We start from the raw sequence: 18,379 nt of genomic DNA on the forward strand, positions 1-18,379 counted from the left end.
CCGGGGCACGCTGAGAGCTGATTGGCCTCATGATAAATCTGGTGGGCTGCGAGCTGTGCCACTGACTGGCATTGGTATACTTGTATAACCTCTGTCTTCCTAGTGTTTCTCTGGGGGCGACCCCCATCTCAGCTTGCTCAGGTAGTGGTGGGCGGGAGGCGCGAAACAGGTGCTTGGGTGGTTTCTGGGAACCAGAGCTGAGGATGTACGCACTCAGGGCTGGAATCCTAGAAGACAGAGACTATGTTAATTCATCCTTGCAAAGTGAGTGCAGTGAACTTCACCTTGTGCAACAGGGATGTTGCAGGGATGTTCACTCCAGGGCTGTCCTTGGGCATGTCTGGGCCCACTCAGCAAGGGGTTACAAATAAATACATGAGAGGCCTGAGGAAACACTGTTAGAAATGATGGTCAGCTCCCTTCACTCACTCACTAACCTGTGTGCAAGCAAGTTTTTTTTTTTTTGGCCGCACCAAGCGGCTTGCGGGATCTCGGTTCCCTGGCCAGGGATCGGGCCTGGGGCCCTGGCGGTGGGAGTGCCGAGTCCTGGCTGCTGGACCGCCAGGGAATTCCCCTAACTGTGATGAACTGGACAGGAGGTCTGTGCTCCCAGACAGGACGCAGTGCCCGTCAAGTTCAGCCACTTTGAAAATGAATATTGAATGAATCGAACGCTGTTGGAATTAATTTTACAGACAACTAACCACTACTTATAACTCCTTTCCTGTGAGGATTTACTTCATCATCTCAGCTAAGGACAAAAGAACTACATCTTTACCTTGCCCCTGCCCTTCTACCGCTGGGGTCCCCAGTCCCCAAAGCAGGGTCAGGAGCAGGTATCCACAGGACAGTCATTTCCTCTGGCCCTGCCACTCGCTCCCTGTTCAATGCTGGTCAGGTCCATGTTTCCTCTGTGAAATCAGTGTGCCCGGTACATTCAAAGGTAAATTCTTCTTTACAATTCCTTTCCTGCAGCCCCTCTGTCTGCTGATGAGAAAGTAGACCGTAGGTTTTCTAATTCTCTCAGAGCCTCCCACCTAGGCTCCCGCATGAGCCACCCAGTGGGTCTTTTGTCCCTTCAAACTCATTTTCCTTCCTGCAGGAAGAGTGATTTTATTAAAACACAATCTGAAACGGGTAAAATTAAAAAGACTGATGTCAGAGAAAGATATCATATGATATCACTTATATGTGGAATCAAAAATATGATACAAATGAACTTATCCACAAAACAGAAACAGACTCACAGACATAGAGAACAAACTTACGGTTACCCGTGGGGATAGCGAGGGTGGGGAGGGATGGATTGGGAGTTTGGGATTAACATACACACCCTACTGTATGTGGAATGGATAACCAACAGGGACCTGCTGTGTAGCACAGGGAACTATATTCAACATCTTGTAATAACTTATAATGGAAAAGAATCTGAAAAAGTATAACTGAATCACTTTACTGTGCACTTGAAACAGCAAAACACTGTAAATCAATAAAATAAAACACTGTAAATCAATAAAAATTTTTTAAAAAATGACTGACAGGGATTCCCTGGTGGCACAGTGGTTGAGAGTCCGCCTGCCGATGCAGGGGACACGGGTTCGTGCCCCGGTCCGGGAAGATCCCACATGTCGCGGAGCGGCTGGGCCCGTGAGCCATGGCTGCTGAGCCTGCGCGTCCGGAGCCTGTGCTCTGCAACGGGAGAGGCCCGTGTACCGCAAAAAAAAAAAAAAATGACTGACGGAACAAGAGTTGACATGGACGTGGAGGAACTGGAACGCTCACACACTTTAGGTGGGACACAAAATGACCACTTTGGAAAGGAGTTGGGCCGTTTCTTACAAAGTTAAACATACATTTACCATGTGACCCGGCGATCTCTCTCCTGGGTATTTACTGAAGACAAATGAAAACACATTCCTACAAAAACTCATACTATTTTTTTAATAGAATTTTTATCTGTAATAGACAAACACTGGAAACAACCCACACGTCCATCCACTGGTGAACAACCATGGTCATCCACACAATGGAATATGAATTAGCAACTAAAAGGAATGAACTACTGATATGCACATCAAAATGATGAATCTCAAAAGCATTATACAAATGAAAGAACTTAGACATGGAAGACCACATACTGTATAATTTCATTTATATGAAATTATAGAAAAGGCAAAACTATTCTTTCAGAAAACTGAATAGTGGTTGCCCAGGGCTGGGAATGGGGAAGAGGATTGACTGCAAAGGGCACAAAATAACTTTTTTGGGTGATGGTGATTTTAAAACTGTATACATGTGTCAAAATTCATTGAAATTTCTTACTTAAAATTGGTAAAATTTGTTGTATATAAATTGCACCTGAAGAAAGCTGATTTTTAAAATACAGGCATAAAACTACTATATATAAAGCAGATAATGGGGTCCTGCTGGATGGCATGGGGAGCTGTGTTCAATGTCCTGTGATGGATCATGATGGAAAAGAGCGTGAAAAAGAATATATATGTATGTATATATATATATATATATATATATATATATGTATATGTATAACTGAACCACTTTGCTGAGCACCTGAGGCTGGCACAGCATCGTAAGTCAACTATACATCAATTTAAAAAACAATAATAATAAATGAAGGCATATAATAATGAAAAAAAAACCCCACAGTCTGCAAAAAAATTGAAGAAGTGATAGAGGATTGCACAATGTGGAGACTTGACGCAAGATCTGTTAGGAGGCAAGTTCCATCCGGTGAGGCCTGGTGTGGGAAACGGAGCCTCATGCAGTACTCTTCTAAGGCCGTGGTTCTCAGGGCGTCAGGAGAGCTTGGAGAACTTGGCAAAAACACAAAGTCCCAGGCCCTCCCCTACTGTAATGAGCTTGGTCCCCTGTCCTGCTTATGAGGCTCTAGCCTTATCGGACTTCACTTGTTTCATCAAGGTCACCCTGCTTGCCCCCTCAGAGCTTGGCACATGTTCTTTCCTTTGCTGGAATGCTTGAGCAACTTTCTGATTCCCGAGATTGGGTTAAGTCCACCTGCTATGCCCATGGCTTACTGTACTTGCCTTTCATCAGGTATACCACTTTTAAAAAATTTATTTTATTGAGGTATAGTTGATATGCAGTGTTGTGTTGGTTTCTGCTGTGCAGGGGTGATTTGGTTTTACATAAATATGCATTATATTTCCTGTTCTTTTCCATTGTGGTTTATCACAGGATATTATTTATTTGTTTACATTTTGTTTTTGGCTGTGTTGGGTCTTCGTTGTGGTAAGCGGGGTTTGCTCTTCGTTGCGGTGCGCGGGCTTCTCATCACGGTGGCTTCTGTTGTTGCAGAGCACGGGCTTTAGGTGTGCGGGCTTCAGTAGTTGTGGCACGTGGGCTTCAGTAGTTGTGGCTCCTGGGCTCTGAAGCACAGACTTAGTAGTTGTGGAGCACGGGCTTAGTTGCTTCGCGGCATGTGGGATCTTTCCGGATCAGGGATCGAACCCGTGTCCCCTGCCTTGGCAGGCAGATTCTTGGCCACTGCACCACCAGGGAAGTCCCTCTCCATGTGTTATTTTTTTTTAATTTAAGTATAGTTGATTTACAATGTTGTGTTAATTAGCACAATGTTATGCTAATCCCAAACTCCCATGTACACTTAAAATTTTGTAAATAAAATTTTATTTTATGTAAATTATATCTCAATAAAGCTGAGTTTTGAAAATGATGGAAAAAAAAAGTCAAAGTATTACTTTTCAATTATGTCCTTCCATACCTGCCCACTTTAAATAAAAGATGGCCCACCAAAGTCACCAATGCTTGATTAACCTCCAAAACAGTGCTGGTTTGTGCAGTGGAAGTGTGACACAAGCTGAAATTCAGGAGAACTGATGGCAAGAAACCACCATGGAGTAGAAGAGAAGAGATGACAGTGTAATTGGCAAATAACAAAGTGGAGAGTGAGTGTGGGCAAGTCTTTCAAGAAATGTGACCTGAAGAGGGAGAGAACTGGAAAGGGGTACAGTCCCTGACATTTGTTTCCTTCCTAGAACTTACTGTTATTTATAATTTTTTAAAATTATTTCTTTTTTTTCTATCCTACCAACAAGCTAGTTGGTAAGATATACAGTAAGTCTTACATGAGGGCAAGAACTAGGTATGTTTCCTATTCACTGTTGCATTCCCAGTAGAATACCTAACACAGTCAACAAATATGAATGATTGAATGAATGTATGAGACAAGCTTGAATTTTTGTTTTTCACTCAATAGCAAAGCTTCGTCCAGCTTACGTATGGAGACATTGGTTCTTGTTTGGTTTCCAGAATGTGGGTTACTTATATGCCCAGCCATTATAATCAGACTATATTTAACCTTTAGGCTAATAAATATACATGTGAGGACAAACTCAGAGTGCCTAATCTGATTTGACACCTGCCTATACATTCTACCTCTAGTTCATCAGAAAGCTTCCTAGGTGCAACAGCAAACATCAAAGCATTTCAGTCTTTAATATGGTTAATGCCTCCATCCCTTCTTCTAAAGAAAGAAGGCACAGGGAGCTCTGGTCGGCAGGGGTGGGGAGAATGTAGGAATAGGATACTCTGAAAACAAGAGCTGGCATTTTGGGACCAGAGCTAATGGGGTGAATTCATATTAGATCTGGGTGATAGCAGCAGTCTGGTACCAGAAAGAAACTGCACATTGATGGGGACTGTCAGAGGCCTCAGCTTGTTTTGGATGAACCCTGCCTGCACCCTTCATCTCCCTTAATTTTGATCAGTGGTTCATGAAATAAACAATGATTCACTTCCAGTTGATAATGGTAAAAGAGTTGCCTTGCAGAGAACATCGGAGTATTAGTCACCAGCAATTCTGGTTTGAAAATCGATCAGTTGTGAGTTTCCAACAGTGACTAATGTACCAAAAAACTGAATTGGTGGCTTGCAGATCTCAGCATTGGATGTGAACCATAGTGAATCATGGGCACTAAACAACCAGCTGTACCTTGGTGACACCGAGATGTTTTTCTCGGCCCATTCAATCTACAAAAAGCTAATGGGAGGGATTTAAATAAAGAATGACAGCTCTTCTGATATGATAATTGTCTCCTGAATAGGAAACCTTAATCCTAATAGGCAGGTTTGACCAAAGCACATAAAAACAAATGTTTTTAAGGAGGATTTTTATGCTAGCAAAGACATTTTACTCTAAGACATTTGTATTGTGGCCACTTTGTAAATATTTGCAGGATGAAGATAAATACCTCAAAGAATTCTACCAATGGTTACTGGGAGATGCGGGGAAATAGCAAAAGTGAAAATAATATCTGGGCTTTCTAACAGATGGAGTCATAGAAATACTTGGAGTTTTGTTAATATGAAAGATTTGCATTTTTCGTCTATTAGAGATGGTGCGACAGGGGGCACACACTCATGACAAAGAAGGAAAAGACAGGCAGGGTTTCCCACACTGCTGAAATGGATCGAGTCACTAAACTTGGTTAAATGTTGCTTTCTATTCTTCTAGAATTTATTGTTTCTATTTTAATTTTGTGCATTTATACTATTATATATGAACTCAGGGACCTTTGAAAACGTGACCTATACTTTAGAAATTTAATAAGTATGACTTAGGTCTCCCAGCTCAGGGGAGTATTCCATTCAACCAATAAATCTAAGACTGAAGAGGAATAACTATGTTCTACCAACAGCTGTTATACAGAAAAACTATGCAGTATCTCCAAGCCTTTATTAAAGGGCATTTTCTTTCAAAGATTCATAAATTGGAGGATTGTTCTTGGACTCAGAGTTGCTATTCCAGGCTTTAGCTATTAGAATGAAGGCCTATAATAGGGAGGTTACTAGTAACTAATGTAACACTGTTTAATTAATCCTTTTTCCTTAAACCTTACTCACCTTTAAGAGATGAGGAAAAGATCCTAAGTTAAAGACCCTCACGGTCAGTGTGGGGCTGACATTGCATCACTGTAGAAACATATCCCACGATTTTTAAATGCACCTTCTAGTTGTAGGTAAAGCACATAATTTGCAACCAAGACGATTTTTTAAAAATACTGAAAATAAATATTTCTCAAAAATTTTCAGAAAAAAATTCATAAGGATTATATATCTTCTTATAAAGCATCAGTTAATCACAAAGTCAAAATACTTTTAATCATCCTTTTATCGTCTTCAGTGAAGTCCTCTATCTAAAGAAATTTTCAAAACTGTCCTAGAGTATTATATATTTGAAAGTCCTCACCAAAGTAGTTAATTCAGCAAGAGTGTATTTAATGCTTACTGTGTGCCAGGCACCATGCTAAGTCCTAGGGACACGATAAGTGAGATGCTATCCTGCTCTCAAGTAATGTGATCTGAGCATAAATATGTAGAGAACTTAGCCACCATTTTGATTTTAATGCATTTCTTTAAATTTTTAAAGGTTTTTAAATTTAAAACCCTATGAACTATTTATTCTCTATCTTTCTACTAAAAAATGAGAATAACAAAGAGTGAAATTTCACCACAGAATTTAATTTAAGAGCCTTTTATTCAGTACCTGGGCAACAAGTAATTCGAAATGACCTCTATCTCTTGGGAGAAAAATGAATATGCTCTGGACAAGACAAATCAATTAATAGCCAAATCAGTAAATACATTTAAAATTTTCCTGGGGATTATTCATGTTTAAATATAGATATCTCTCCAGCCTTCTCTCTCACCTTCTGAATATCCTCCCTGTTCCTACTTCCTCCTGTCCTAATCGTGGGTTGACCCGGTACAAGTCTAGCATCTATCAGCAACATTCTGCAAAAACATTCTTGCCAAGCTCATCACTGATGGTCCTCTTAGAGTGAAATCCCATAGACACTTTGCATTTTGATATTATTTGATATATTGCTAGCATTTGACTATTGACATTGTTATATCTCTTGATATTCTCTCTTCTCTTGGCATCTACGACACACCTTTTTTGGACTTTTCATTCTTTTTGTCCCCTCTTTCTCTGTCTTCTCTCCAGATGCCTCTTCTGCCTGCTCCCAAATAAAAGAGCTCTGTAGGTTTACTCTAGTAGATCTTTTATTTTCACTGTACACCCGCTCAAACACCCCATACATGTAGATAATGACATCTACAAAAGTATAAAAATGTAAACCAAGAAATAAATGTTAGTTATATTTCTGTCTCAGACCTCACTCCCTCACTCCTCAGCTTCAGATTCCATATAAGGACCCTGCTTACTAGGTATCTCAATTAGTACATCAAGTTCAGCATGCTCAAGCCTGGATTCATTATGCCTCCATTTAAGCCTCAGTTCTCCACCAGGATCTCCTGTCTCAGTGAGTAACATAAGCTCCTGTTCAGCTGCTCAAGCCTAACTACTCAACGATACCCTAAACTTCTCTCTCTGCCTCACTCGACATACCTAACCAATCACCATGTTTCTGGCCCCTACTTATCCTGAGATGACACTTCAGCCCTAGCAAAACCATCCTGAGAGCTCACCTTGAACCTACACCTTGGTGGGTATTACCTCCTGCCCCCATATTTCTCACTGGATAGAAAATTATGCTGTCAGAGTCCTTATTTTCTCTCTCAAAGTTGTATTCTCAGCAACATGGAGAGCACCTGGTGCTCATAATACCAGTCATAACATGTCATAATACCAGTTAAAACAACTAACACAATAGTAAGTAGTAAAACCAGGACCGAAAGCCAGGCAACTGGCTTCAGAGTCTGCTTCTAACCACTATTTCATATTGTACTCAGAGCTTAAGTATTTACTTAAATAAGTTAAATGCAAACAAGACTTGCTCTTAATTCAGCAAAATTAAGTCTCGAAGGGCATGGGATTGTGTTAATGCCCAGGCATAAATATACACCTGAGAGTTAAATCCCTCAGGTATAAATACAGAATTTACTTTTTAAATGAAAATCTCTAAATAATATGACAACACATTACTTCAACAAAACAGTAATGCAACATCAATCATCTTTTTAGCCAGAAGTAGGAAACAACATGTAGCAAGAAAACCAGGTGAAGCATATCCTTGGATTCTTCTGCTGAGAAGTAGCCAGATTTAAATGGAGCTTGTTAATTTAGTGCAATGTTTAAAGTTAAGGTGACTGATTCAGTAGGTACATTACATGCTTTGGGCTAAAAATGTTCTGCTTTTCCTCACAGAGGCAGCTTTTAATTAAAGAGACATGTTGAGATAGAAGGAAGGCTGAAGGCAAAAAGACAAAATCCATCCAGAGAGAAGATATGGGCTAATTTATTATTTGGGAAGTGAGGAAAAATGCTGTGCATAATCTAGTTGCCCCTGGAACCTTTCATGAATCATTGTCTAATGTAAAAATTCTGTTCATAATGATGATGGGATTATGGAGCATATTAAAATATAATTAGCATCCTCTCTATTAAAAATCAATATGCAGTACTTTTCTAGTTAAAAATGTCGAGTCACAGAACCTTCAAGTTTGATGAAAATTTTAAGTGATTTACTTTTTTCTCATTCATTGTGAAAATCCTGTATAGCATCCCTGAAAGACTATGTAGCCTTGGCAGGAATACTTCCACTGATGGGGATTTCAGCAGTTCATCAGGCAGGCTCATTCAGCACTCAGACGCTCTCATTATTAGGGAATTCTTTCATATATGTATCCAAAGCTGCTTCCATGTGACTTAACACTCGTTGACTCATATCTTAGTCCATTTGGGCTTTTATGACAAAGTATCACACACTGGGTGGCTTATATGCAACAGATATTTATTTCTCACAATTCTGGAGGCTGGAAGTCCAAGATAAAGGCACCAGCATGGTTATGTTTGGTAAGCGCCTCCTTCCTAATTCATAGCTGGCACCTTCTCTCTGTGTCCTCACATGGTGGAAAGGGCTAGGGGTCTCTGTGAGGCCTTTTTTATAAACTCACTTATCCCATTTCTGAGGGCTCCACCATCATGACCTAAGCACTTTCCAAAGGCCCCACTGCCTAATACCATCACACAGGGCATTAGGATTTCAACACAGGAATTTTGGAGGGATACAAACATTCAGACTATAGCAGTCCATATTCTGGCCTCCGGAGCAAAGCAGACAGAATTACTCACTCTCCCACACCTTAATCTTACAGTAGAAAATAGCATTGTAGAGCTGAAAAGGACCACAAAAAATAACAAAGCATCCCTTTTACAGAAAAGAAAATGGAAACTCAAAGTAGTCATACAGGTCACACAGTTGGATATTAGTAGAGCTATTACTAAAACCCTTCTAACTGACATTTCCCCTGATTCTCAGGTCATTTTTATTAGTTTATTCCATTTATTATTATTATTATCATGTCACTCTTCCACACATGTATGTTAAGACAATAATTATTTCTCAAAGTGAAATTAAGGAAACACTCCCATTTACCATTGCAACAAAAAGAATCAAATACCTAGGAACAAATCTACCTAAGGAGACAAAAGACCTGTATGCAGAAAACTATAAGACACTGATGAAAGAAATTAAAGATGATACAAACAGATGGAGAGATATACCACGATCTTGGATTGGAAGAATCAACATTGTGAAAATGACTATACTACTCAAAGCAATCTACAGATTCAATGCAATCCCTATCAAACTACCAATGGCATTTTTCACAGAACTAGAACAAAAAATTTCACAATTTGTACGGAAACACAAAAGACCCCGAATAGCCAAAGCAATCTTGAGAAAGAAAAATGGAGCTGGAGGAATCAGTCTCCCTGAGTTCGGACTATACTACAAAGCTACGGTAATCAAGACAGTATGGTACTGGCACAAAAACAGAAATATAGATCAATGGAACAGAATAGAAAGCCCAGAGATAAACCCACACACATAAGGTCACCTTACTTTTGATAAAGGAGGCAAGAATATACAATGGAGAAAAGACAGCCTCTTCAATAAGTGGTGCTAGGCAAACTGGATAGCTACATGGAAAAGAATAAAATTAGAACACTCCCTAACACCATACACAAAAATAAGCTCAAAATGGATTAAAGACCTAAATGTAAGGCCTGACACTATAAAACTCTTAGAGGAAAATATAGGCAGAACACTCTATGACATAAATCACAGCAAGATCCTTTTTGACCCACCTCCCAGAGAAATGGAAATAAAAATAAACAAATGGGACCCAATGAAACTTAAAAGCTTTTGCACAGCAAAGGAGACCATAAACAAGATGAAAAGAAAACCCTCAGAATGGGAGAAAATATTTGCAAATGAAGCAAATGACAAAGGATTAATCTCCAAAATTTACAAGCAGCTAATGCAGCTCAATATCAAAAAAAACAAACAACCCAATCCAAACATGGGCAGAAGATTTAAATAGACATTTCTCCAAAGAAGATATACAGATTGCCAACAAACACATGAAAGAATGCTCAACATCATTAATTATTAGAGAAATGCAAATCAAAACTACAATGAGGGCTTCCCTCGTGGCGCAGGGGTTGAGAGTCCGCCTGCCAATGCAGGGGACACGGGTTCCTGCCCCGGTCCGGGAAGATCCCACATGCCGCGGAGCGGCTGGGCCCGTGAGCCATGGCCGCTGAGCCTGCGCGTCCGGAGCCTGTGCTCCGCAACGCGACAGGCCACAGCAGTGAGAGGCCCGCGTACCGCACAAAAAAAACCAAAAAAACAAAACAAAACAAAAAAAAAAAACTACAATGAGATATCACCTCACACCAGTCAGAATAGCCATCAACAAAATACCTACATACAATAAACGCTGGAGAGGGTGTGGAGAAAAGGGAACCCTCCTGCACTATTGGTGGGAATGTAAATTGATATAGCCACTATGCAGAACAGTATGGAGGTTCCTTAAAAAACTACAAAGAGAACTAACATATGACCCAGCAATCCCACTACTGGGCATATACCCTGAGAAAACCATAATTCAAAAAGAGTCATGTACCACAATGTTCATTGCAGCTCTATTTACAATAGCCAGGACATGGAAACAACCTTAGTGTCCATCGACAGATGAATGGATAAAGAAGATGTGGCACATATATATAATGGAATATTACTCAGCCATAAAAAGAAACAAAATTGAGTTATTTGTAGTGAGGTGGATGGACTTAGAGTCTGTCATACAGAGTGAAGTCAGAAAGAGAAAAACAAATACCGTATGCTAACACATATATATGGAATCTAAAAAAAAAAAAATGGTAATGAAGAACCTAGGGGAAGGATGGGAATAAAGACTCAGACCTACTAGAGAATGTACTTGAGGACACAGGGAGGGGGAAGGGTAAGCTGGGACAAAGCTAGAGAGTGGCATGGACATATATACACCACCAAATGTAAAATAGGTAGCTAGTGGGAAGCAGCCGCATAGCACAGGGAGATCAGCTCGGTGCTTTGTGACCACCTAGAGGAGTGGGATAGGGAGTGTGGGAGGGAGGGAGATGCGAGAGGGAAGAGATATGGAGATATATGTATATGTATAGCTGGTTCACTTTGTTCTAAAGCAGAAACTAAAACACCATTGTAAAGCAATTATACTCCAATAAAGATGTTAAAAAAATAAAAATAAAAAAAATAAAGAAGTTTCCCCATTAAAAAAAAAAAGACAATAATTGTTTCTTGATTAGCTCTTGAATGGTCAAAGTTAAACAACCTTGTTAGACTTGAATAATAACCATGAAACTCAAAGCAGGAAAACCAGCAGCAGCTCATTTGTTTCTCAGTCAAGAATAAAGTTAATCATGATCTAAAGATGCCCACCCAAACCATGAGAGCACTACATAAAGTACTTTTAAAAAATATAAATATGCTAATCATCAAAAAAAAACCCACATAATTTTCTCTGTGCAACAGAGTGGAATTGAAGTGGACAGTTGTACACAGATGCACACAGCAATGCACTATGTTTTCCAATTTCCAGGCATCTAAGTAATCGCAGACCACAGTTTTTACCAAATGCTTTGCCACTATAATACCTGTATTACTATCTTTCCAGCCTTCATTAGTTTTCTTGCCATTTGCTGTCCAGCCCTCAAGACTAAAATTTCTGCTTTCTGCTGTGACAGCACTCCATTTCCAGGGATCAGTGACTGGATACATCAGGATAGGCTGGTTTATGTTGCAGTATCAAATAATCCCCCAATCTCAATGGCTTACCATTTGCAGAGGTATATTCCTCGCTCACACTACATGTGTTGTAAAGGATGCTGGGCTTATCCAGGTCATTCAGGGAACCTGAATGACAAGTGCTCCAGCTAGACACAGACTTCCACAACGGCTACCTAGAAAGGAGCCCCTTTCAGTGCTTCTCGCTAGCAATTAAATGCTTCTACCTAGAGGTGACACAAGCCTCTTTCACTCACATTTTAATTGGTCTAAGCAAGTCATGTGATCAGAGGGGTCAGAAAGGTACAAACCTCTCGTGTGTCTCCAAGGCAAGGAATTGAATTATCCAGGAAGCCCTAATGACCACGAGCTCTCCCAACTCCTTCCTCCACCAATTCCCCGACTAATCACAGAAGAGTGTCTTCCTTATGTTTTAAAAAGTTGAGCCTTTGGGAAATATCCCAAGATGCTTCCCCTCAAAAGCATATAAATTGTGTCTCTACAGAGTAAATAAAGTGGGGAGATAGAAGCTAATATAAATATCATACTACTTATTTTTTTTATGTCTACGTTTATGTATACATTTACTTCAGACACAGGTGAGTGAAAAGGGGTATTGGTAGCCCCTCTGGAAAATAGAACAGTATATGGCATTAACCTAGGATTTTGATTTTAAATTTTTATTCTTTTTAATTAACAAAAGGGCTGGGAATGGGGCTTTGGAAGGGAAGTTCTATAAATAGTCTGCCCTTTCCCATTTAGTATTTTCAAATCAACCACAATTTAGTCTCCTCCCAGGCATAAAGGCCCATGTGTTATAGCAGACTCATCTTTGCACAATTACAGAAAGAAATAGGAACCATTCTTTCCAATGTAGAGACATCTATCACTAAGAATCAGAAAGAACTTAGCCACACAGTTGCAAATGAAATAGTTTCTGACAGGCATTTGTGAGTTAAAGCAGCTACACTTAGGTAAAGGTAAGTTTACTACAACAAAATTGCATGTTGTACTGTTTAAACTCATAATCACATTGCAATGTATAAAAGCTTTCCTTTGCAAAATTTCTTCACCACCGATTTATTACACGAATATGTCTCTCCTTAACTAGGGTAAAACCAAAAGAAAATACCTCTTTTTGAGTGGGTGATACATAGTATGTAAATACTATCTTTTATTTCATTTAAAACCTTGCCAATGATTTCTGTATTTTTATCTCCTAGAGCTAAAAAAACAAATGCCCTTTATACTTGCTAAATCCCTTTTATCTGAAAAGTATGAACAAAAAGGGAGATTTTTTGCTTCCCACATAATTTCCATGTTCAATATTTTGCATCAGATTTTTCTCTTTTAAAACCATGAATACTGTTGTCAAGATAATCTAACGGTATGTAATGGATAAAATAGGAAAAAATATGTTCAAAGCGGCATTTAAATTTTCCTCCAGTTGTTTTATGCTCTCCATGATTTGAAATATTACTTCTGAAACATAACAATAAAAATCATCTCTCAAATATATTACCTAATAATAATTTTACAGAAACAATGACTACAAGAATAAGTGTGAATTTTAGTTTGCTCTCCATTTAAGAATATTATCTATTTGTCAGTGACTAATTAAATTATTTTACAACATTCAAAATACGCTTTAGATTATCCATTGGGACTGTGTTATCACATATGTCAAAAATAAACACACTTGTATAAACAGAGATTGGTAATACATAGATTTGGGTAATAACGTTCAAGGAAAATGTACTAAGATGATTAAGGAGAAATCTAGTATGGATTCCTCTCCTCTGAAACAACAATTGCAACTAAGTGTAGCTAATGACAACAATAATAGAGGCATTCAGATATGCATGGCTCATCTTTGCAAATGATATACGTGTGACCTTGGTAACTGGCCACATTGAACAATAATCAATGGGCTGCCTTCGAAGATACATTGAATGATACAAAATATCTGTAAACATAGTAAGTAGATATTTTAAAAGAGAGATAGTCCATAAAGACTTTTAATATTAGAGTTTATCTCCTTTTAAATTATGATTCTTAAAACCCCTGTACAGAATTCTATGGGGTAGAATGATTTCCCAGAATCTCATGTTCTTGTTTAGCACCATTATCTAAACAAGGATTAAGGATAATCATTTAGAATTTGCACACCAATGTATCCTTTGTTTTTCTAGAGACAGTCTAATATAATGCTTAGTAACTGGGGCCCTGAATTCAGAGACCTATGCTTATAATAATAGCACTTACTTACAGGGTTATCAGGATTAAATGAGTAAGTTCTTAGCATAGTGCCTGGAGCAAAACATATCTTCAATGAATACTTGCTAAAATTATATTACATATTATTTAGTCAAGCTACCTGGGGAACTTACAAACAGGAAACAATATGAAGTAAATGTGCCATAAAATAGGCCACACTTGACTCTGAGGCAAGTTGTGAATAAACATCTACAAAATCATATTCATTTTTACAACGTTATTGAAAAATCTACTTTTTGTTTACTTGCTGTTAATTGAGTTCAAAATGCCATACATCTGAAGCAACATTTAGTAATAGTGCTAAAGCACAAAGATAGCTTAGAGTGTATATTTTCCTCCAAGTACTTAGTGACCATGACTTTTGTAGCTTGTACATGAAAAAAAATCAACCCTCAGAGTTAGATCCAAGAATAAACAGACTTTTTTTTTTTCATTTTGAAAGGCAGGTGAACAGAATGCAATTTAGGAAGCACAAGTCATCATCAATTACAAGGCTTCTGGGTGTTAATGTAGATAACTTTTCATACATCGGGTTGAATCACTGTCACACGGCCGGGTGGAAGTGCCTTTCTTGCTGTCTCTATATTCCTACCATTTCTGTCTAAGCTTCTTCAGATATACATAAATAATGTTGACTACGCAAAAGACAAAGTTCCATAAGACATGGATTGTTTTTTAATTGCAATGATTGGGCTGGAGAGCTAAAGGCAATTATTGGTACAAAAAGAAGTGCCAAAGAGCCAGATGTGGTCTGTAAGAGGTTCCTTCACTGTATGATTTCTTCAAAGCAAAATTATATCCTGTCAAATACACTGGAAATTCAGTACTCACTGGGGACATTTTTATACCCGATTCCATTGATGAAACTTATAGCTTATTTTTGCTGACTCAAAAACCTACTTACCTCTGGTAAAATCTTATTCGCTTTACTATATTAGTAAATGTATCTCTTATAAATGTGTATATGCAACAATGTGTAAGCAGAAATTAATTGATAAATAGGATAATGGTTTTCATCATTTTAATGGAGCACAGTGTCCACTAGAAGTGCCTCTCTAGATAGAATTTTATATATCTAAAGAAAACGAAATCCACCACAAGTCCTTGTGAACGAGGCAAGACATATGCCAATAAATGAAACAATCTCTTACCAGAATAAAATAATCCTAACATTTCCTTTCTTCCAGAAAGCTCTTGCAGATTTTCCCCAATCAGGATAGGGCTTGTCCTGAAGCATCATATCAGTGACCTGAAGCAATGAAAGAAACTTATTTAGCGCTTTCAGAAATCTTCCATTTAGGTTTAAATATGTATATAATTCACATTTTGTTAAGAATAAAATATGTATGTATTTTAACATTAGAATATATGCAGAGATGAAAATTAGAAGAATATACTTCAGTTAAAAGTTTTAACAGTTCATTTGACTTCACATAATGAATGAGCATATTTAAGGCTGTTCAAAGTATCAAATAGTGATATTTTTTAAAGAAACATCAAGATTACCTTATCCAAGGAGTCATCTTTAAGATACTATTAACTTCTCCATAGAAACAAAAACATAATAAATAAAATGTCATATTCTTTTTAAGTTTGTCTAAATCAGAAACTCCAAAATTCAAACATTTCCTGATATGTCTAGATTTTTACCTATATCACTAGTCAAAATATTACCTTCCTTTCTCTCCCTTTTTCCCTTCAATGATGTGTGAGATATAAGACATGAACCCTTTTTATGGCATATTATTCTAATTATCCAGTATTGTTCCAAAAATGTTCCACCTCTTTTTCTCAGGTGCACAAATCCTGCCCATCTTGGGTCAAGTCACATCACCACTGTGATGTTTTCACCATTCCCTCCAACTGTGGGAGCCTGATTCCTCCAGCTCCATTTTTCTTTCTCAAGATTGCTTTGGCTATTCAGGGTCTTTTGTGTTTCCATACAAACTGTGAAATTTTTTGTTCTAGTTCTGTGAAAAATGCCATTGGTAGTTTGATAGGGATTGCATTGAATCTGTAGAATGCTTTGGGTAGTACAGTCATTTTCACAATGTTGATTCTTCCAATCCAAGAACATGGTATATCTCTCCATCTGTTTGTATCATCTTTAATTTCTTTCATCAGTGTCTTATAGTTTTCTGCATACAGGTCTTTTGTCTCCTTAGGTAGATTTGTTCCTAGGTATTTTATTCTTTTTGTTGCAGTGGTAAATAGGAGTGTTGACTTAATTTCTCTTTCAGATTTTTCATCATTAGTGTATAGGAATGCAAGAGATTTCTGTACATTAATTTTGTATCCTGCTACTTTACCAAATTCATTGATTAGCTCTAGTAGTTTTCTGGTAGCATCTTTAGGATTCTCTATGTATAGTATCATGTCATCTGCAAACAGTGACAGCTTTACTTCTTCTTTTCCTATTTGGATTCTTTTTATTTCTTTTTCTCCTCTGATTGCTGTGGCTAAAACTTCCAAAACTATGTTGAATAAGAGTGGTGAGAGTGGGCAACCTTGTCTTGTTCCTGATCTTAGTGGAAATGGTTTCAGTTTTTCACCATTGAGAGCAATGTTGGCTGTGGGTTTGTCATATATGGCCTTTATCACGTTGAGGTAAGTTGCCTCTATGCTTACTTTTTGGAGGGTTTTTATCATAAATGGGTGTTAAATTTTGTCAAAAGCTTTTTCTCCATCTATTGATATGATCATATGGTTTTTCTCCTTCAATTTGTTAATATGGTGTATCACATTGATTGATTTGTGTATATGGAAGAATCCTTGCATTCCTGGGATAAACCCCACTTGATCACAGTGTATAATCCTTTTAATGTGCTGTTGGATTCTGTTTGCTAGTATTTTGTTGAGGTTTTTGGCATCTATGTTCATCAGTGATATTGGCCTGTACTTTTTTGTGTGTGTGTCATCTTTGTCTGGTTTTGGTATCAGGGTGATGGTGTCCTTGTAGAATGAGTTTGGGAGTGTTCCTCCCTCGGCTATATTTTGGAAGAGTTTGAGAAGGATAGGTGTTAGCTCTTCTAAATGTTTGATAGAATTTGCCTGAGAAGCCATCTGTTCCTGGGCTTTTGTTTGCTGGAAGATTTTTAATCACAGTTTCAATTTCAGTGCTTGTGATTTGTCTGTTTATATTTTCTATTTCTTCCTGGTTCCGTCTCGGAAGGTTGTGCTTTTCTAAGAACTTGTCCATTTCTTCCAGGTTGTCCATTTTATTGGCATAGAGTTGTTTGTAGTAATCTCTCACGATCCTTTGAATTTCTGGGAAATACTTATCGTATTTTCTAGAAGGAAGCAATCCGCTGCTATATGACCAATTATCACAGCAGCATGTTTTGGAAAAATGACATTCAAGGACAAAGGATTTTCTCAGGAAAATAGCAAGATGAGGCAAAAAACATTTTTTCTGATGCCAGACAGCTGGTCTTTTTCACTCCCAGCTCCAACTCTTTAAGTCATATCATCAGATCAATGTCAGGTCACTTGCAGCTAAATTGGCAGGAGCAGAGACAGTCATTAAAGGGATGCATTCAATAAAGAAAAATCCAATTACCTTCTGCATTAGAGAAATCAAATTCATTTCTGGTGTTGGTCAAGGACAGTCTTTGTGGGAATACATGCAGGAAAGGGGGGACTGAGGACAATGCAAAAATATTCCTGTGTAGCATAAATACAATGTGAAACTTGTTGATGCTTCACTCCAGGGAAGATTATTAGAATTTGAAATTGCTGGTCTTTCTTTCTAAGCTGGGAGACATTTGTCTAAATCTTTGAGTCTCACAATCCTTCCCTTCTCCTTTCCTCTCTGCTAGGTCTTTGCAAAAAACGCCCCTTATCACATTACGCCTTGTTGGCAGTCTTTCTCAGTAGAATATAAGCTTATCTTGGGGCTTGAGTATAGTACAATCTGAGCAGGAACATGCATGTTGAGATTTAAAAGTCAGTAAATGATCATAAAAGCAAGTGATCTCTACAGCAATCTAAGTGAAAACTTTGCTCCT

The 18,379-nt window shown here is 38.2% G+C and overlaps 1 protein-coding gene across 9 annotated transcripts in view; it reads right to left on the reverse strand.

The window, feature by feature from the left end:
- Positions 1-18,379, reverse strand: part of TMEM117 (transmembrane protein 117) — a 558,938-nt gene that overhangs the window by 208,085 nt on the left and 332,474 nt on the right. For all 9 annotated transcript variants that reach the window (XM_027093552.1, XM_027093546.1, XM_027093548.1 and 6 more), the window contains one exon: positions 15,524-15,621. In XM_027093552.1, coding sequence (XP_026949353.1) covers positions 15,524-15,621 — 98 coding nt within the window. The remainder of the gene's footprint in view (positions 1-15,523; positions 15,622-18,379) is intronic.

Source organism: Aethalodelphis obliquidens, unplaced genomic scaffold (assembly GCF_003676395.1).
Source record: "Aethalodelphis obliquidens isolate GAN/ISIS:26980383/991018 unplaced genomic scaffold, ASM367639v1 scaffold84, whole genome shotgun sequence".
Classification (NCBI taxonomy): Eukaryota; Metazoa; Chordata; class Mammalia; order Artiodactyla; family Delphinidae; genus Aethalodelphis; species Aethalodelphis obliquidens.